This window comes from Dendrobates tinctorius, unplaced genomic scaffold (genome assembly GCF_039654945.1).
Source record: "Dendrobates tinctorius isolate UK_male_01 unplaced genomic scaffold, ASM3965494v1 ptg000005l, whole genome shotgun sequence".
Taxonomy (NCBI): domain Eukaryota; kingdom Metazoa; phylum Chordata; class Amphibia; order Anura; family Dendrobatidae; genus Dendrobates; species Dendrobates tinctorius.
In genome coordinates this window covers 37340188-37361680 of record NW_027361673.1, presented here as the reverse complement: position 1 = coordinate 37361680, position 21493 = coordinate 37340188, and the positions used below count along the sequence as shown (strand labels likewise).

At 44.2% G+C, this 21493-nt stretch overlaps 2 protein-coding genes across 9 annotated transcripts in view; one reads left to right on the top strand and one right to left on the bottom strand.

The window, feature by feature from the left end:
- Positions 1-17673, top strand: part of UBA5 (ubiquitin like modifier activating enzyme 5) — a 54171-nt gene extending 36498 nt beyond the window's left edge. For both annotated transcript variants that reach the window (XM_073569600.1, XM_073569610.1), the window contains exons 10-11: positions 1879-1985; positions 17463-17673. In XM_073569600.1, the coding sequence (XP_073425701.1) occupies positions 1879-1985; positions 17463-17540 (185 nt within the window). In that variant the 3' untranslated portion in view covers positions 17541-17673. The remainder of the gene's footprint in view (positions 1-1878; positions 1986-17462) is intronic.
- NPHP3 (nephrocystin 3) overlaps positions 8638-21493 on the bottom strand; it is a 123734-nt gene continuing 110878 nt past the window's right edge. For 4 of the 7 annotated variants that reach the window (XM_073569580.1, XM_073569588.1, XM_073569583.1 and 1 more), the window contains exon 28: positions 20231-20852. In XM_073569580.1, the coding sequence (XP_073425681.1) occupies positions 20678-20852 (175 nt within the window). In that variant the 3' untranslated portion in view covers positions 20231-20677. Of the gene's footprint in view, positions 9900-18652; positions 18871-20230; positions 20853-21493 lie in introns of those variants that run through there. The other 3 variants (XR_012231089.1, XR_012231088.1, XR_012231087.1) reach the window with 3 other exon arrangements.

The following is a 21493-nucleotide window of genomic DNA, read 5'->3' as shown; positions in this document are numbered from 1 at the left end:
CAAGCACTTTTCAGTATACTTCTGCTCTCTGGGCACAATTCACATATGGCTATGTGATCTAACTTTTATATAAGCCCCTCCTTCCTGTTCAATTTGGTCTAATCCCCCACTTCTGCCGGCCTCCATGAGCATTCCTTCAGTCCATTGATGTTTTGTAGCGGCATTCGCTCTGTAGACACCTAGCCGACCCCTGCATGCTCAGCACAAAGGCTTCCCTTGCCGATCCAGATCTATTGCAGGCTCTTCTGATCTTGATCCTTTTCTAGCAATTCCTGCTGTGCGCAATGAGAGGGACAAGGTTATAGAAATGATGAGCAAAGTTGTCAGAGATCCCAATGAGAAGGGGCAAAAATGTCTAATTATATGAAAGGAGATGTCTGTACTGGACTGTTATAACAACATGGAGGACACACACCTCATAATGAAAGAAGGCGCCTGTCCTCCTTGTCTTTATACTAGAGCAACAACATGGAGCGGTTAACTTAAAGGGAACCTTACAGCCTACACTAACAGTATAGTGAGCAGTGCACACCACCGTGACTCTAAGCTAGCGGATCCTGGGAGGACATAAATGTAGTTTCTCCCAGTAGCCTCACTTTAGTAAGGTAGTCGGGGAGCATTATAACACTGTTTACCTGAAGAGTAACATAATATCTGCAGGTAAATAGCATTTTTTGAGGTGATGGGTTCCCTTTAAAAGAAAGTGGTGTAGGCAGAGTTTGGAGGTGATGTGCTGAGTTACTGGCTTATAGGGCAGGGGTAAAGCACTATGAAACTTTTGTAGTCTGAAAGCACAGGAAGACGGAGGAGCAGAAATTAGTGATCTAAACATACGAGCTGGTGCCTACAGACCAGACGAGCAGCAAAACCAGTAACAATTGGTGATGTATTCATTGGCACTGACTGCAATATTTGTGGCAAAAAAAGAGAATGGTTAGGGTAATGAGAACCTCTTTAATTAGCACATCACACTTATTTTATCCATGGAGGTAATCGCTATAGTACTTGAAAAGGGCTACTGTTTTGTTACACTGAGAGAAACCTGACCTTGAACTGTTACTAGGACATGTGCATCAAGATGCTCCACTATTGTGACCTTCAGGTAACCTATACAACATACTATCAACTATCTCCAGGTGATGGCAGCTACTCAACATCTATAAACCATTGTCATCTCCAGTATTAGATCAGAAAGACAGGGTGGACAGCAGTGCGAGCAGCCTCTTCTCACCTTGGTTGTCCTGGTATCTCCATTGTTGGATATAACAGACAGGGTGGACAGCAGTATGAGCAACCTCTCCTTAACTTAGGACCCGGTGTTATCTCTAGTATCAGATCATATGGACAGCAATGGGAGCAGTCTCTTCTTACCTCAGCACCCCTGGTATCTCCAGTAATGGATCATATAGACATTGTTAGCAGCCTCTGCTTGCTTCAGCACCCTAGAGATCTCTTGTATTAGATCAGACAAACAGCGTGGACAGCAGTGTCTTCTTACCTCAGGATGCCTAGTATCTCTAGAAGTGGATCAAATAGAGTGGACAGCAGTGTGAGCAGCCTCTTCTCACCCCAGCACCCCTGGTATTATATCATATAGACATTGTGGACAATCGTGTGAGCAGCCTCAGTGAGATATCGTCAGTATTGGAACAGAGACCAGGTGAACAGTGTGAGCGCCGCTTCTTATCTTGCCACCCTTGGGACCTTCAGTATTCATAATCTTTTATATTAATAGAGGTTCCTAATATTCTCACTTTTTATGAAAATTGGTTAATTGAATGACACAAAGCAAATCAATCTGTTGTGTGTTGGCTTGTCCAGGTTTTCTAAAATTCTGAGCAAATGGTTTTGCACTTTATTTCTGCATATGTTTTGTAGGCATTGAGCTGGTGTCTGAGGTTTCTGAAGAAGAGTTAAAAGATGCTTCTGGACCTGTCCCTGACCTGCCAGAGGGAATTACTGTGGCATACACAATTCCTATAACGGTATGAAAATAATAAGGTGGCTTAAAATGTATGCAGTAAATGGTATTGCAAATATTACAGAACTTGTATTTTCTGTTTTTTGCAGTTTTGGGCATTAGTATTAAAATGGACTCAGATTAAGGTGAACATTTCAATGTAGGAATCAAAAAGTCAAACAATATCACAGCTTGATCAGGTTTTCCAGGACGTCCCTCCTGACAGCACCAGGGAGGATGTCCTTCGCCTCCTTGCAGGGACAGGAAGAGCACACAAGAGGTTAAAAACAGTCTCCACCCACATTCCCTCAGTGTTTCTTCCTGTCCCTGCACAGAGGGACACACAAGAGGATTCATCTTACCGGAGGGGTCCAGGGGGATCGGGCGGCCCAGCCAAACCTTCCTCCTGCGAAGCGGCCCCGGCGCTGAAACCCTCCTGGGTGGGGGTCGCTCAGCCGCAGAGACCAGGAGGGATGAGCCCCCTGGGTAGAGCCGCTTCCTCCCGCAGCGGAGGCTCTCAGCTCCGACGCCAGCAGCAACGCGGGGACCGGAAGTCGCGTGGAGGGAGACCGCGGCACACTTCCGGTGACGACAGAGCGCGGCATCAGCGAGACAGGCAGCAGCCTTCCTGACCTCGCAAAGGCTCACAGCACGGAATGGAGAACCAGGGCAGAGTCGACCCGGACGGGGTAAGTGCACTCAGCGCAAACTGACCGACCGAGACCCTTACTGTCCCTCTCTTGCACTATGCAGTTAAAGGCACAACTGTCAGCCCCCACTACCAAGCAGACGGAAAAGGACCCAGGGAAACCCAATAAGGCTGTGTGCACACGCTGCAGATTTTGCTGCGGTACCGGCAGCTGCGGACCTGCAGCAGTTTCTGCTGCGGTGTACAGTACCACGATTCCCTATGGGAATCAAAAACCGCAATGCAGATGGTGCGGAATCTTCCGCGCGGATAATCTGCGGTTTTCAATCCGCAGAAAGAATTGACATATCAATTCTTTCTGCGGATTCCCCTGCGGATTGCCATCTCCTCCATTGAGGAGATGAAAAACCGCAGGGCAAAACCGCAGAGCAATCCGCAGGTAAAACCGCAGGTATTTTGACCTGCGGATTTTACACCTAATCCGCAGCGTGTGCACACAGCCTAAGTGTCCCGTATGCAGGGTTAAGCTCCCCAGCAAGCACAAGAAGTTGTTGTGCGACACCTGTACGGCCAAAGTAATGAAGGGGGAACAGCCGTCCCTCCTATCGGAGATGAGATCGCTGATTTCTATAGGAGGTCCAGGCTTCCATGGCCACCTTTTCCCAGCCAGTCCATTTCCCAGTACCAAGCGGGCCAGACAGGAGATGGAGCTTAGCTTAGAGGAAGATTCCTACTACTCGGAGTTGGATCAGGAAGAAGGCGAGGTGTGCGGTAATGAACCAGAGTACGGGAAAAGATACCTCTTTTCCTCAGACGATATGGACAATCTGATACAGGCGGTCAGAGACACAATGCAGATTGAGGAGGTCCAGAAACCTCCAGACAGGACATGATGTTTGGGGGCCTTAGGGCGCAGAGGAAATTAGTATTCCCAGTGAACGACCATGTGCGAGCTATGGTCCTGAAGGAATGGGAGGAGGCGGAAAAGCGTCTTGTGATGTCCTGGGACTTTACGAGACATCTCCCCTTCGACCCGGAGGACATTAAAGTGTGGGATGAAGTTCCCAAGATTGATGTCCCTGTGGCAAAAGTTGCCAAGAAAACAGCTATCCCCTTCGAGGACGCCTCTAGCCTGAAGGATCCCATGGATAGGAAGGCGGATAACCTGTTAAGGCAGGCCTGGGAGACATCAGCACCCTTAATTAAAACAAACGTAGCAGCTATTTTGGGTGCAAAATCTATGTTTTTATGGCTGGGGCAGTTAGAGGAGCACTTGACTAATAAAACCCCAAGGGAGGAAATCATAGATTCACTCCCGATTATGAAGTCAGCCACAGCTTTTCTAGCCGACCCAGCGGCAGAATCTGTGAAATTTTCTGCCCTAAATGGCTCTTTGTCAAATTCGGCTCGCAGAGTCATCTGGTTAAAGACCTGGACAGGGGACGGAGCCACTAAAAACAAGCTCTGTGCCCTTCCCTTCTCCGGGTTAAAGGTTTTTGGCCCAGCATTAGACGACATATTAGAAAAAGCATTCCGATATAAAAAAAAAGGGGTCCCCAGAGGAAAAGAAACCTAGGGACCAGCCCTTTCGTAGACCCGGTGGATATAGAAGACAGCAGTACTATAGATACAAGGGGAGCTCTCAGAGTGGTTCCTACTGTAGCACCCACTCTAGAGCTGGAAGATCTAGAGCCCCCCCCCTTCTGGATCACGTACTAGATTCAGAAGGACATGACTATAGCAACATAGGGGGTCGACTCAGAGAATTCAATTCCCAGTGGTCTCGGATCACAAAAGATCAGTGGGTACTGAGAATAATAGCAGAGGGTTACCAAATAGAATTTTCATCCCCTCCCCCGAAAGGTCCATTTCTCCCCTCAGAATAAAAGACGACTCCCAGATGTGGGTAGACGTAACGGATCTGGCAAACTCCGGCGTGCTAATTCCGGTTCCCCGGGCAGAAATTGGGGCGGGTCACTATTCGTCCCTATTTGCCATCAGGAAACCATCCGGAGAATCCCGTACCATTATAAACTTAAAACCCTTGAACGCCTGGGTCGCGTACAAAAGATTTCGAATGGAGTCAATCAGATCCACAGTCCATCTGATAGACAAGAATGCCCTGATGTGTACCCTAGACCTGAAAAGTACCTACTATCAGGTACCATTTCACCCAACATCAGAGATTCCTGAGATTTGCAGTAAGACTTCAGAATCGGACCTGCCACTTTCAATTCCAGTGTCTTCCATTTGGTCTGGCCTCTGCGCCTCAAGTCTTTACGAAGCTAATCGCGGAGGTGGTAGCATTCCTAAGATATCAGGGAATAATCATCATTCTATATCTGGACAACTTCCTCATGGTGGCAAGATCAACCGAGGAACTGCGCCGGCACAAGGAGAAGACAATAGAGGTTATAGAGTTCCTGGGCTGGATTATAAACAAAGAAAAATCGGACTTGGTGCCAGAAAAAAAGGAAACATTTTTTTGGGAGTACTACTGGACTCCAGAAGCAGAACTTCCTTCTTACCACCAGAGAAACAGACGAAGATACGAGACAGCATGAAGGAACTTCAAAGAGGCCGCGTTTCCATCAGAATAGTAATGCGCGGTCTGGGCCTCATGACATCCTACATCCCTTGTGTCCGATGGGCACAATTCCATTCAAGAACTCTTCAAAAAGAGGTACTTGCCGCCTGGGATCATCACCAGGCCTCCCTAGATAGGAAGATATCCTTGTCTCTAGCAGTAGAAGATCCCTGGGGTGGTGGATGCAGCAAGAAAACCTGAAGAAGGGTGTCCCCCCATGCGTCGTAATCACCACAGACGCCAGCAAATGGGGCTGGGGGGCGCATCTAGAAGGCAGAATTTTTCAAGGGGAATGGCCACTAAACATGCAGTCCACTTCCTCCAACTACAAGGAACTTTACGCCACATGGGAGGCACTAAGAAGAAATCAGGACCGACTGAAAAACCAAAACGTCAAGATTCTATCGGACAATCGTGACGGCGGTGTCCTTCCTGCAGCATCAAGGGGGAACCATGCATCGGAGACTCCAGGACCTGGCAAAGATGATTTTTTTCCTGGGCAGAGAAGACAGTTATATCAGTATCAGCCCTCCACCTCGAAGGATCCCCAAATACAGTGGCAGATTATTTAAGCAGGCAGAAGATCTGTCCCACTGAGTGGGAGCTGAACACAGAGATCTTCCAGAACCTGTGCCAGCGCTGGGGAAGACCGCACATAGACCTCTTCGCAACCAGGAAAAATGCCAAGACGTACAAATTTTTTTTCTCTTAATCCGTTGGACAATCCAGAAGGGGTAGATGCTCTAAGCCAGAAGTGGGGGTAGGCTCTCTCCTACGCATTTCGCCTGATAGCCCTCATTCCAGCCATCCTCAGGAAGATCAGGAAAGAGTGCTACTGATAGCACCTTATTGGCCAAAAAGGAGCTGGTTTCCACTCCTGGGGATTATGGCAGAGGATCGACCAGTCCTGCTTCCACAGAGGGAAGACATCATTGACCAAGGGCCGGTCTTTCACCAAGACCCAGGAAGACTTCACCTGACAGCCTAGATCCTGAACGGCAGATCCTGAGTGCTCGAGGCCTGTCAGACAAGGTCAAATATCGACTATTCAGGCCAGCAGAAAGCCCGTAACTTCTGCGATATGCCACAAAATATGGAAAAGATTCTGTCTAGATTGTGGCAGGCCCGACTCAGCGGAAGGAAAACCAGACATCCCAAAAATACTAGATTTCCTTCAGGCAGGCTTTAATAAAGGACTTAGGCCTAGCATGCTGAAGGTCCAGATCTCAGCACTAAGCTCCTTTCTCAATTACCAATTTCTCAATTGGCTTACCATCCCTGGGTAATAAGATTTATCAGGGCAATTCAGAGGTTACATCCCACAATCAGGAGGTCAGTCCCCCAATGGGATCTTAGTCTTGTCCTGTGGTCTCTTTGCTTAGATCCCTTTATCCAGAGCCAGGAGATGCCCATTTCACATCGAACCATGAAGGTAGCATTCTTAGTGGCGATCACCACAGCGAAACGGATAAGCGAGATACAGGCGCTATCAGAGATCCATATCTCCGAATCAGGGAGGATTGAATAATCATGAGACTAGACCCCGCCTTCTTGCCCAAAGTTGCATCAGTCCAAAACCTAAATCAGGAGATAATCTTGCCTTCCTTTTGCGAGAACCCCTCAAATGATAAAGAAAGGGCCCTGCACGAATTAGACGTACGCCAGGCAGTTATTGATTACATCAGGGCCACGCAGGGTTGGAGACAGGACCATAACCTATTTTTACTCTTTGGGGAAAAAAAAATAAAGGGAGGAAGGCCTCAAAATCCTCCATCACGAGATGGATAACATCACTAATCAGTTTAGCCTACGTGTCTCAGGGGGTTCCCCCCCAGAAGGGTTGAAAGCCCACTCAACACGAGCATTATCAGTTTCCTGGGCAGAAAGGGCAGGGGCTTCGGTAAACCAAATCTGTAAGGCCGCAACCTGGTCCAGGTTGAACACATTCTGTAAACATTACAAATTAGATGTATTGTCTAACCAGCAGACTGTTTTCGGGAGAATGGTCCTCCAAGCAGTCATCCCACCCTAAGGGTATACTTTGGTATTCTCTCTGGTGCTGTCAGGAGGGACGTCCTGGAAAATATGCATTAGACCTACCGGTAATTAGGTTTCCAGGAGTCCATCCTGACATCACGGATAGTTCCCTTCCCGAATTAATTATGTCATGTGTTGTAATATGATTCTGTAAATAAAGTGTTCAGTTGCATCATCCACGGCGTGGTACTTGGAAAAACACTGAGGGAATGTGGGTGGAGACTGTTTTTAACCTCTTGTGTGCTCTTCCTGTCCCTGCAAGGAGGCGAAGGATGTCCTCCCTGGTGCTGTCAGGATGGACTCCTGGAAACATAATTACTGGTAGGTCTAATGCCTATTTTCTTGTAGATTACCTTTTAAAGGGGATCCATCACTAGTTTTTTTGCTACCCATTCTGAGAGCAACACGATGTATGGGCAAATACATTGATTCTAGGAATGCATCATTTGCTGAGCTGCTTGCTGCAGTTTTGATAAAATCCCTGTTTTCTGTGCTGCAGATCTAGCAGTTCTCTGAATGCTGAGCTCTGTATAACACCACTGGTAACTTTCTGTGCCTATGCAGTGGAGGGGTGGGGTTATACAAAGCTCATGGATATGAAGGACTACCTGGCAGCCGGTTTAATAGTCCCTTAGTGAAAAACTCTCCTAAAGATAAGTGATTTTATTAAAACTACAGTAGGCAGTTCAGTAAATGACACATTGCTAGAATTGGTGACTGTCTCTACATTATGCTGCTCTCAGATTAGGTGGCAAGAACTTGGTGACAGATCCCCTTTGTTATGGTGGAGGTAGGTAAACCGCTGCTAGTCACATCTAGCACCACTTATTGTATAGGAAACCAAGGATTATATGAGTAAAAACATCTACCCTGTCACCAGGTTGGCCTATAGGAGTTACAGCCATCTCCTTTCAGGGATTATCGGCAGCATTCTATAATGCTTTAGATATGCCTCGATCTGACCTGCAAGATAAGTTTTATTATACTCACCGAGGGGAGGGGGGGGCGGTCTGGTTCGATGGGTGTCGCAGGGCTGGGTCCAGTGTCTCCTCCAATCTTCTTGCGATGCCGCCTTCCTGCTTGCATCATGGCTCCTGGGCAGGCGTACTTATCTGCCCTGTTGAGGGCAGAAGAAAATACTGCAATATGCAAGCGCCGGGAAAGGTCAGAGACCCAGCGCCTGTGCACTGCAGTACTTTTATCTGCCCTCACCAGGGTAGATAAGTACACGTGTGCAGGAGCGTGATGTCGGGGAGCCATGAAACAAGCATGAGAGCGGCATCGCAAGAAGATGGGAGGCGCCGGACCAGCGACGCCCATCGGACCAGACCGCCCAAGGTGAGTATAATATGCTAACAAAACGTGAGCAAAAGCTCCAAAAAAGCGACAAAACAAAGGTCCAAATAGTGTGTATTAAAATATGAATTTATTACTATCAATGGATTAATACATAATACGACAGATGACAAGGAGGAGAATAGGGGACAATGAATTGTCACATTCAAAACCACATAGGTTTTCCAGAACCAGTACCTTTTTGATTTACCCAACTGGCTATAATATTAATAGAAACATGGTGATGAGTATAAATCAGCCATAACCTCAGGATAAACAGACAATAATCAATACAGGTCACTCACTCCATATAATGGACGAGATACTAAATAGCCAAAAGTGAGCGCCATAGTGAGAATGAAAATAAATCTAGTATACCTGAGGGGTGACTGCCAGTGGTTACCAGTATCCAAGCACCACCGCGATGCGTTTCGGAGGGTCAGTCATTCATCAGGGGGCGTGACAAGTGAGAAATGAAGCGCCGAATACATACCGGAAAAACCGGAAGTTGCGGCGCCATCTGACCGGAAGTGACGCATCCGCCATCCCAGCAACCACCATGACGAGCGGCGTTGGCGTCATGCAACAGTGGACCACCATGGCAACATCTGAAGCATGGAGACGCCGAGAGCCGCGTGGCAGTGAGGAAGTGGGACGCGCATGCGTCACGTCAGCGGAGCAGCCACAATAAAGAGGATCAAAGAAAAGGATGTCGATAGCATAATAAGGGAAAAACAAACATAATTACATGTATATTAATTAGTAAGGGTATATGGAAGGATGTTGATGGCAACATAAGGGAATAACAAACAATTATATGTACATTAATTAGTAAGGGTATATGAAAGGAGTCACATGATTGATGAACATTAATAGGGGTATATGAAGAAGGTAACAAAGCGGAACAATCATAACAATCATACCATCAGGATAATACATATGGGTTATATGAACAAAGGAAAATCTCCACACATAAATGAATTTACATACAATGTAAATAAGTAGTAAAAATCATACGTATATCACCGAACGCAACTATATAGCGGTATATAATACCCAAAGCTGTAAGGGAAAACTGAAATATGGCAATGGCAGTTCATTTAATATCATTAATCATACAATATCATCCCATAATAATTTATACAGTTACAGAAATTATAATTGCATATTTCATGTTCAAAGAGCGACCGAGATGATGGTAAACCAATTATTTATTTACCATACACATGAGGGAAAAATGGAAGGAAAAGGGAAATGGAAAAACGGCATCCAATTCAAGTCATTAGAATCCACCAGGCAACCGGCATAAACAGCGATATCAAAGTGCAGAACTAAAGATAAAAAAAATATAAAAACAATTAATAAAAATACACCATTAATTATGGACAATGGCACAAGAATGCAGCAAACAAGGCAATCACAGAAAGGGAGTAAAGCTAAGGCTCTCATTTAGCCCATTCGGGTGGACCGTGTTTAACCTCCAACTCCAATGGGTCTCCATTTGTGCGAGGTGTTGCGAGACCTTACCTCCACGAATGCCTACCTCTAATGTATCAATACCCCTGATCCTCAAGCCACCAGCATCACAATGATGGTACAGTTTAAAATGGCGGGGTAGAGTCTTAAGAGCGGATGCATCCTCGTGTCCCACAGCGGCCTGTATACCTAGCACATGCTCCCTGACACGGACCTTAAGCTGTCTGGTGGTCAGTCCAACATATATCAGGGAGCATGGGCAGGTAGCAAAGTAGATCACATTCTTGGTGGTACAAGTTATAAATTTACGTATTTTAAATTCACGTGATCCCGAAGAATCCGTGAATGAAATACTACGTTCAATATTCGCACAGGCCACGCATCCACGCATACACTAGGGGCAATGTGACAAAAAAAGTGGGACTGAGGAGCAGGGGCATAGTGACTATGCACTAATTGATCACGCAAATTCCTGGCTCTGCGATAGGTAAGTGGTCGGTTTGATAAAATTTTAGACCGAATAGGATCTGCCCTCAATATCGGCCAAGACTTAGCATGAGCAGTGCGTAATCTATCTGACTGGCTATGAAAGTTGGTTATAAACCTAATAGGTTGTGAGGTAGTGTCCTGATCAGAGTGCTTATATAGGAGCAAATTTCTGGAGTTATATTTAGCCTTACGATAGGCCTTTTTTATTAACCGATGGCTATAGCCTCGATCGAGAACGCATTTTGAGTTCGTGCGCCCGTAGTTCAAAGTCTTCTTCTGTTGAACAAATTCTCCTTATATGAAGAAACTGGCCAGTTGCCACTGCCCGTATTATATGGGCAGGATGAGAGGAATCAGCATGAAGCAACATATTGGTTGATGTTGGATTCCTAAAGATATCAGTCTGTATAGTTCCTGATGGGTCTCTCCTTAGATTAACATCCAGAAATTCAATATGATCAGGATCATATTTGACAGTAAGATGGATGTTGCGGTCATTGTCATTAAGCCTCAAAATAAATTGATCAAGGGAAAAAGGAGTGTCCTGCCAGATCAGCAGCACATCATCGATGTAGCGCGTCCTCCTTGTCATCTGTCGTATTATGTATTAATCTATTGATATTAATAAATTCATATTTTAATACACACTATTTGGACCTTTGTTTTGTCGCTTTTTGGGGGGGCTTTTGCTCACGTTTTGTTCTATGGTTGCGATAGGTTCTTATTTATCCATGTGTCTTCAACATACTCTGAGGTATCAGGTTGAGTTTTCTATGTGATGACGATTGTCATGAGCAAATCACTAGAGTATATAATATGCTGTAGATAAGTCTTGAAAGGGGGGTTGCCATAACTCCTATTGGCCAAACCTGGTGAGAGGTTCCCTTTAAATGAGACAGTACCCATGTACACAAATTGCTGGTGGATCCCATTGAAATACATGGAAATTGACAATACATAACCACTTTATAAGTCAGTCTAATGGATGAGCAAATGAATAAACCAGATGATTGTATATAACATTATTCAACATGATTTACTAGTCTCAGTGCCACGTGTGGATTTCTTTTACCATGTGTGATTTCTTGTCAGATCGACTAATGCATGTTTTTGTGTAGTAGTAAACTTTCTGCCACATAGCCAGGGTCTATTCCTTATTATCCCAGATCACCTAACTGCAAATTCAACACCACCGTGTACAGAACAACTTTTGGTTGGGTTCAGATGTGGAAAAAAAAAAAGCCAAATGTACAACCTGTCGCCCTGCCTCTAAGCAGAAAACATTCCTGCTGGTGGCCTAGCGCGGATGTGAGCGGACGCTAGGCAGAGGAGCTCTGCCATCAGCTTTATGAAAAATCCTTCATCAGGCCGCTTTAACACTGACCTGGGCACATCTATTGGCACAGTGAGTGCCTGAGGGTCAGGAGAAGACGCCGGGAGTGCAGAGGAGCGCCGAGATGGGGAGGAGGAGGCAGAAAGATATCGGGGAGGATGGCAGCGTGACTGCACAAGATGGCGCCGGGAAGGTGGAGGAGGCGCGGAGACAATCTGAAAGCTATGGTAAACGGTCACAGATCCTCCAGAAGCTGCAGCGCTTTGCAAGGGAGGAGGAGGGGGACACCGAAGAAGGTATAGTGCTGGAGGGAGAAGGGGTGAGCGATGAAGCCGCAGGAGATGCTGATAACAGGAGAAGAGGGGGAGGGGAAGTCGCTGGCCCTGAGTGTATGTCTGAGGAGGAAGACAGTGGAGCTGATGGTGAGACCCCTGAGAGAGAACCAACCTTGAAAGATGTCTTTATGGTGGTGTCGTTCTGCAAAAAGACACTGACTAGATTGAATAGCCGGGTTGATAAGATTAAAGAAGAAATCACTGGCATTAAGGAGGCACTGAACAAAGCAGATACCAGGATGGGTGCTGTGGAAGAGAGGGTGAGCACCACTGAGGACTCTGTAAACAAAATGCAGAAAACTCAGACCCAGCATGCCCAAAAGATATCAGAAGTGCACTTAAAGCAGGACGATTTAGAAAATAGATCAAGGAGGAACAATCTTAGATTTGTGGGCTTTCCGGAAAAAGCAGAGGGCAACGACCCCACCGACTTTATTGAGCAATGGATCATATCCAAGATCGGCAGAGACATGCTTTCCAGGGTATTCGCGGTGGAGAGAGCACACCGTGTCCCCCTACGACCCCTCCCGCCGGGTAGTGCTCCCCGTACTTTGTTGGCCAGGATACTGAATTGCAGGGACAGAGAGACTATCCTCCGGGAGGCCAGGAAGCTGCAGGACCTCACGTTTAATGGAAGCCATATTGAAATATATCCTGACTATTCAGCAGAGGTCCAGAAAATGCGGATGAAATTTGGCGAGGTCAAGAGAGGAATGAGAGCGCTGGGAGTGAAGTATTCTATGATGTATCCTGCTAAACTGAGAGTAGCAGCGTTGGGGTCTGTTCAGTTCTTCCCGACCCCAGAAGAAGCCGTCAAATGGATGGAGAATAATCGTTCCAAGCTGGGAGCAGAGAGAGACGGAGACGGATGAAGTAGTGACTCTCGGACATATATCCTTTCTTCTTTTTGATGTGGTACCCTGAGGTACCTGGTTTTTCAGAACTATTTTTAGGGATATTGATCCCCGGGTGTTCTTTTTTCATGTTTATTGCAATATCCTTGTCAGAAAATGTTATGCGGCCTGATGAGTATTGATGAGCATTTTTGTTTTTGATGGAGGGAGTGATAGACGCCAAAGGAAGGAGACTCAGTGGCTTTATATGGGTTTGAAATAATTGGGTGCTGGCTGTACCCTCTCTCGTTGAAAAGAGAGAATCAGCTAGATTGGGATGGAGGGGAGGGGGGGCCTTGTTATTGGGAAGTTCATATACTGCAATATAATATAGTGACCACAGGAGATCGGTTATATTTTATATTTTTAGGACATAATGAGTGGTGATGCAAAAATTCTAAGTTGGAACGTACGGGGAGTTTCAGATTCAAATAAAAGAGCGGCAGTTATGGCAGAAATTAGAAAGCATAACCCAGCTATCACATGTCTATTAGAAACTCACTTGATTAAAGGAAAGGAAAATTGGTTGGAGAAAAAATGGGTCACTCGGGCTTATCACTATGTATTCGGCTTACGCAAGGGGAGTATCTGTACTGATACACTCTCATACTCATTATGAAGAAATTGATTCTTACATAGATAAGGATGGACAGTTTGTTTCTCTGCACTGTCGTATTTCTGGAATATGCATAATTGTGGTGGCCCTCTATATTCCACCCCCATATTCGAAAAAGAAACTGCAGGAGATTTTTGAATGGATTGGGGGGAGAGGGGAGTGCCCAATACTAATATTAGGAGACGTTAATAATGTTATGAATGAGTATTGGGATCGGGCGGGTAACGGGGGAAATTGCTCTAGGAAAGACAGGATGACTCCATTTGGGACATATGTTAGCGAAATGGATATGATAGACTTATGGAGAGTACGTAATGAGGGGAAGAAATGCTTTTCGTGTTATTCGACTTCGTATCACACTTTATCACGCATAGATTTAGCACTAGGTAATAGGGGTATGGACAGAATGGTTGGGACGGTGGAATACTTACAGAGACTTATCTCCGATCACAGGGCAGTTGTGGTTAGTCTGAGAGTGGGAATGGGGAAAGGGAAGAGAGCAGGGGGGACAATTCATCCGGAATGGCTCAAATGTTTAAACATGGGAACTATTAAAAATGATATAGTTGAGTTCTTTCAGTTAAACGAAGGTACTGCGGATCCACTTATAGTATGGGACGCCATGAAAGCTTACTTGCGGGGACTATTCATACGAGATATCTCGAGGCAGAAGACATGAACGAGGCAGGTAAACCAAGAGGCAGCAGATAGGCTCAGCAGGGCAGAGGAAGAAATGATAGTTAGATCCAATGCCGACACCCAAAATGCATTAAAAGAAGCACAAGAGGAAGTAAATAAGTTATAAATACAGGGGATAGGTAAGAAAAGGGCATTCCAAAAAGCATTGTTCTATGAAGAAGGGGAAAAGGTGGGACACTTATTATCAGTGATTACTGCAGCGCAGAAAAAACCCTCACAAATATATGAAATTGTCACTAAAGATGGGGCAGTCCATAAGGACACCACCGGGATATTGGAATGTTTTAAGGAATATTATGTAGAACTGTATACTTCGGAATTGAGGGCCTCGGATTTGGAGATGGATAGATACTTACAAGAGATAGTTACCTAAGTTAGATGATATTGATAAACAAAACTTGGAAGAATTATTTACTGTGGAAGAGGTAGAGAAGGCTATCCTATCATTAACAAATGACAGGTCACCTGGATCTGACGGGATCCCGGGAGAAGTGTACAAAGAGTTAATAGAAATTGTAGCGCCTAAACTTAAGCATGTACTTGAGGTGGCAGCAGAGAAGGGGGTATTGCCAAGATCTATGAGGGAGGCTGTAATCGTGGTGATTCCTAAGGAAGGGAAAGATGCTTCATCCGTAGAATCCTATAGACCAATCTCGTTATTGACATCAGATGTTAAAATACTAGCCAAAATATTGGTGATAAGAATGTCTAGAGTTGTTTCAAAATTGATACATCCAGACCAATCAGGGTTTTTACAAAATAGATCCACCGCCATTAACCTGCGAAGACTGTTTTTAAATATTCAAATCCCAGCAGATAATAGGGGGGAAAGGGTGGTGGCCTCACTGGACGCACGGAAGGCATTTGACAGGGTAGAGTGGAAGTATTTATGGGCAGTATTGAAATATATGGGATTTGGGCATAGATTTATCTCCTGGGTTAAGTTACTGTATGTAGACCCGAAAGGATATATTAGGATTAATGGGGAGACCTCGGAGGCATTTGGGTTGTTCAGAGGAACCCGTCAGGGATGTCCATTGTCACCGTTATTGTTTGCTGTGGCGATGGAACCGTTAGCGATTAAAATTCGTAACTCCAAAGAAATACAAGGCTTTAGATATGGGGAATTGGAGGAAAAGATCGCCCTATACGCGGATGATATACTCCTGTTCTTAAAAGACGGCGGAGAGGCACTGACTGAGGTCATGGGCCTTATAGGGAAATTTGGATACTTTTCCGGATTGAGAATTAATTGGGACAAGTCATGTATCATGGGGGTTGATAGAGAGTTGGAAGGTCGAGATGTGGGGGGGGCAGTTGGACACTTGAAAGTAGTTAAGGAGTTTAAATACCTCGGAATATGGGTATCTATGCCTGTATCTAGATTTCTTGAACTAAACTTGGATCCATTACTAGTTAAATTCAAAGTTAAGATGACAGCATGGTGTAAACTAGTACTATCAATAGTGGGGAGGACGAATCTAATTAAAATGATTATGATGCCTCAGTTGATGTATGTCCTCCATAATGCCCCGGTTTGGATCTCAAAGAAAAAATTTTACAAAATTAATACCATTTTTAGAGAATTGATCTGGGGGAAAAAACAAGCAAAAATTAAATTGGAAATACTGCAAAGGGGGAAGGAAGAGGGTGGGTTGGCGGCGCCAAATCCATGGATATACTTTGTAGCAACGCAGGGGCAGCACTTTAGGGGCTGGCGAGAGGAGGGGAACCTGAGCGTTATGGGGAAAATTTTGGTCCAACTGACCAACAAGAGAACATTGGTAGAGCCTAGAAGCAGGAAGCTTTGGGAGATTAGGGAAGGACATACCCACATTTGGACTAATGCACAAAATATGGCATCATATCAAAATTCTTAGAAGAGTTGAGGAATTGACGATATACACACCTATATGGGATAATGTGAACCTTTCGGAACTATATAAACTGAAGGACTTTATTGATTGGGAGAGGAAAGGCTTGCAATATGTGTGGCAACTATTGGAGGGGTCCAAGATCAAGCCTTTTACTGTCCTAAAGGAAGAGTTTGGACTCCCATGTAGTGGTGAGTTTCGATATTTCAGTCTCAGGCATGCATTTCAAGCGCAGAAACAGACAACGAATATGACGGTGCAGAGGGATGTGGTATTGGACTATGTGTGTGCGTCCGGGGGTACGAGAGGTGTTATCTCTACCATCTATAGAGATTTATTATACTCTTACTTGGCTGGGTTTCCTCTAACAGTAAAATCTAAATGGGAGAGAGAAGTGGGGGAAATAGTAGATGAAACATGGGAGTCTATTTTAGAGTATATACCTAAACTCTCTTTGAGTAAGCCGGGTAGGATATCGCAATTATATATTGTACATAGAACATATAAGACCCCAGAACTTATGAGGAAAATGGGCTTGAGGGACAATGCGGAGTGTCCAAGATGTGGATATGAACCTGCGGGAATGCTTCATATGCTCTGGTCTTGTCCAAGACTCTCATCATACTGGGAGGAGGTCATAGGGCTTGTTGAGAAGATATACCGATGTGATATAGGAAGGGATCCAATAACGTGTGTGTTTGGGTACGTGGAAGAGGTTTCGGTGGGGAATGCCTATAAGTCCATCATAGCGAAACTCTTATATATCACCCGTAAGCTGATAGCACAAAAATGGATCGATGCTGAACCCCCAACGATTGGGGAGTTTGTCACTCGTGCGAATAACGTAATCCGATTGGAAGAGAGAATTTATAGAAGGCGACATACTGAAGCACACTTTGAAAAACTCTGGGCCATGTGGTTACAGTGGAGACAATCACATTGAGAAATTCTGTATTGCAGTTGGGAAGGGGGGGGGAGGGAGGAGGTTGGGTCTGTTTTTCTTCTTCCTTTTTTTTTTTTCTTTTCTTTTTCATGACGGGGAGGAAATTGAATGTCGTGTGTTTTTATATATGTAATGGAGATGATTTGAAAGCTTTGACTAAATGTAATTATAACGACATTTGAATATAATAAAATCTTTGGTTTAAAAAAAAAGAAAACATTCCTGCTCTATTTCAGAAACCCTCATCGGGGGCTACAGTGGAAGACACAGATCAGAGTCTGGAGGACCTCATGGCCCAAATGAAAAACATGTAATATTGGCCATCTCGTACATTCTCCATGAGGCTGACGGTTATAATTCCAATATGTCCTTGGCGCGTCTCACATCAGACTAGTTGGTCCTATGCACTTACTGTATTAATAAACTGCACCGCATTATTTAAATATATTTTGTGTCTCTTGCCTTATTTATAGGTGTTAGTGCAAAGGAAATGACTAAACTGGATTTTGCAATTAATGTGTTTCCAAGAGGAAAAATTGTTCGTTTTTTTTTTTCATCATTTGATATTTCTAATTATTACAAATTTTAATGAACGGTTTACTAGTAAGTCTTTTTTTTTAAACCACATCCATAGGAGAGATGCTAAATGTATGATTACTGGGGCCAAATCCTACTTTTTGGTAAAAGTTTAACTAAAGCAGAGTCTTCCTTTCATCTTACATTTCAACCCCTTACCATCATCATACATGTGTACGGTGGAAGTATGGAGTGGCCCCATACCCAGCAGATGGTGGAGACACACAACCAGGATCTGCCTCTATAAGCAATGAGAAGAGCGGATGTCTGCCCAAGACTGTCAACTAGTGATGTGCGAATGTGCTCTGAAAATGTGTTATCTAAGCATGCTCGTGTGCTAACAAGATTGTCATCGTCGTGCTCGAATAATACGTTGAGTCCCTGCAGCTGTATGTCTCACGGCTGCTTGACAGTCACAACAGGAAATCTCTGCATGTGTTGCGGCTGTCGAACAGCCATGAGACATACATGTGCGGGGACTCTTAAAATATTTTTCGAGCAGGCTAAATTCACTCTGTTAGCACCTTAACCGAGCAATACTGTTAACCTGTTAAATGCTACTATCAATCTCTGACAGCGGCATTAAAATTGCACTATCATGGGTGTGCATCATACTATGTGCCCATCAGCCACCCTGTGACGCGATTGCAGGGCACAGATGGGTAGCTTTGGCGGCTGGGGTCTGTTAAAGACCACCGTGTCTGTCATCACAAAGCTCTATTGCAACCCAGCCTGTAAATAATACTTTCAAGATTTATAAATTTATAATGTAGCACAATATAAATAAATTTATACACTTATATTGAAACTTTTTCTTTACCATAACAGACTCAAGAATATTAAAACTCAGTTTCCAGTATATGGTGCGTTTAATCACTCACTTTCCAGTGTGAACGCTGCCATCTGTGTGCTGTCCATATTTTTCACATACTTGTTTGGGTAATTTCGATCTTTGACTCAAAATTGATCAAAAACAGACAGGTCTCCAAGTTTTTTTTTTTTTTTTGCAGACACATGTTCCTCCAAAAAAAAGACTTTGAACAGTTCTATAGACATTAGTGTATATATCTGTGAAAAATACAGAGCACCATCATAACACATATGAATTAGGACCAATATATATTTTGCAGCCACAAACATTTGACCGTTGACACTGCAAAAAAAAAAAATTGAATTGCTGGCTGTTTATTGGAATAGCAAAGCTGACTGCCCCCTTCTCTGTCACATCTATTACAATGATCCAGTCTTCCAGTCTTTTGTCACACACTGACAAGGAAACACTGTCTTACACAAAATGGAAAGGACCTGCTGGGAAATGGACAGTAGCTTAAAGGGGTTTGTCCCGGACTTAGGATAGGTCATTAGTATCAGAGTGGTGGAGATCCAGCACTACCAGCAAACAGCTACTTACAGTTCCCACAACAGTCTAATGTACAAAGTTTACAGAGATGGAACAGCTCCATTCACTATGCAGAGGACTTTCTTGGGTAGAATAGTTCAGCTCTCATTCACTTCTAGTATGGCCACTAGGCAGTTACCGGAGTCATGTTTCAGCTTTGTACACTGTGTATATCTGTCTGCAGGCAGCTGATAATTGGGGGGGCCACATGCTGCTTGTGTTGTGAGCAACCTGCATGGGCAAAATGTTACCATAGCCTGCAGCACATCTGGGACAATTACAAAAGGAGCTGCCAGCAGCCGATCTTGATTTGCATGGCCGAGTGAATTTTCTGCGTTTTAAGCCTCGACACTTCGTACACAATCTGGATCATGGCCTCACAAATTGTGATGCAAGTTGAATTGCTGTAGGTCGTCTCCAGCATGCAGCAAACTTTCCAAACAAAATTTCATGACTGAACATCCCCTGTGCATATGGTCTAGGGCAGTATTCCCCAACTCTGGTCCTCAAGAGCCACCAACAGGTCATGTTTTCAGGATTTCCTCAGTATTGCACAGGTGTTTGAATTCTTGTCTGTCTAGGTGAAGCAATTACCTGTGCAATACTAAGAAAATCCTGAAAACATGACCTGTTGGTGGCTCTTGAGGACCGGAGTTGGGGAACACTGGTCTAGGGAAACACATTCATTTAATTTTCCAGGTTCCAGTGTAGACTGTAATTGCAGATTTTACAATGTTTCCTGTGGATGCATATAACATCCCCAGGACTGCGGTATGGGTAACACAACTCTTGTCAGTTGAGACGCAGGTCTTGGGCTGTATGCCTGCAGCTTGTCCTGACGTGACTAGGACGGGCTGCAGTCTGAACTGTAGCAGGGATTCCATTTTTTTTTTTCATTTTAAGAGAACCCCTTTAAAGGTGTTCGTGACACCACAGCAACAAAGAGTATACCTCCTTAGTGCAGTCTCGTACATTGAACCGGTCCCAATATCATGGCATAGAAGATATTAAAAATAAACATTTCATAGCGGCTTTGTGACCATTTATACAATAAATACAGGCGTGTATCGATAATTAGGACAACGGCTATTTGATGCCATAATTTACATAATGAAAACTAAGTCTTAATATCTGTTCTGCTTCAAGTAGTACTGAGCAAACGATGTTCCAGGACTTATTTAACCATTTGTTTGACCAATGGGAAACCTGGCTTTTGCTGGGGTTTGCTAAAAAACCTCACAAGCCAAGCATTGATATTCATTGCTTCAAGTCCACATACATGTATCTTATTCTTAAAGCTTCTTTATCATGAGAGGCTCGATTTGTGAAACTTAGAAGGAATGATGGAGGACCACAGCTGGCTCATAATCCTTGGCTGATGGTTGTAGTACCTGTGATAATGAGAGGTCAGGCTCATTTTTCAGATCTTCCAGCTTTCTAGACGACAATACGTTTGTGACTTTACCAGGGTCAATATCATTGTTCAGTTAATGCATTTACTGGTAAAGTGTTCCTGAGACTGGATGTGTCTCCTCCGCTAGATGAATGTCCAGAAGGCGCCTTAGCCCCTAATACAGAGGTGTCAGCTTCTCGGATTTCCATTGCTCTTTTATAAAGCTCTGCTGCTTTTTCAAAATCTCCTTCTTCATACCTGTTAAAAAAAAAAAAAAAAAAAAAAAAATCATTTTTCAATCCAAAAAGCCATAGATTACAATGACCATTGGTGGTGTACATATAGGGGCCAAACCATCAAGACTGGCATAGCGCACAATCACAATATACCAGTCTTGCTAAAATAAACCGTGCCAAATTCATTAAGAGGTGCTCACCAGCTAATGAATTTGGTGCCTCTTGTAAGTGGCATGTGCCTCCATGCGCCGGGCCAGAAATGGTTCTCGAGTCAGGGAGAAGCACTGGCATTTTTGATGAATAATGAATGGGCAGATCTGAGTCAAACTGCCTAAAACACCACTGAAAGTTTCCAACTTTTTTTTTTTAATGCAGCTTCCAGTGGTGCAAAAAACTGTCACTTTTCAAAGCTTTTACGCCAGTTTTCTGGCATACAAGCTTTGATAAATCGGCTTCACTATTTTCTACGGATAATTAACTTTATTATGCACAAGATAAATGCGATCTAAAAAGCTCTGCATTAATATCTATCATCAAACTTCACACATTCAGGCCAAAAAGAGTGCAAGTAAAAGGAGCTCATTATCTTCAAATATATTTTTTTTTAACTTTTTTAAAGCGATGGTCTCACAAAGAAAAGCTGTTCACAAACAGTTACTGCTC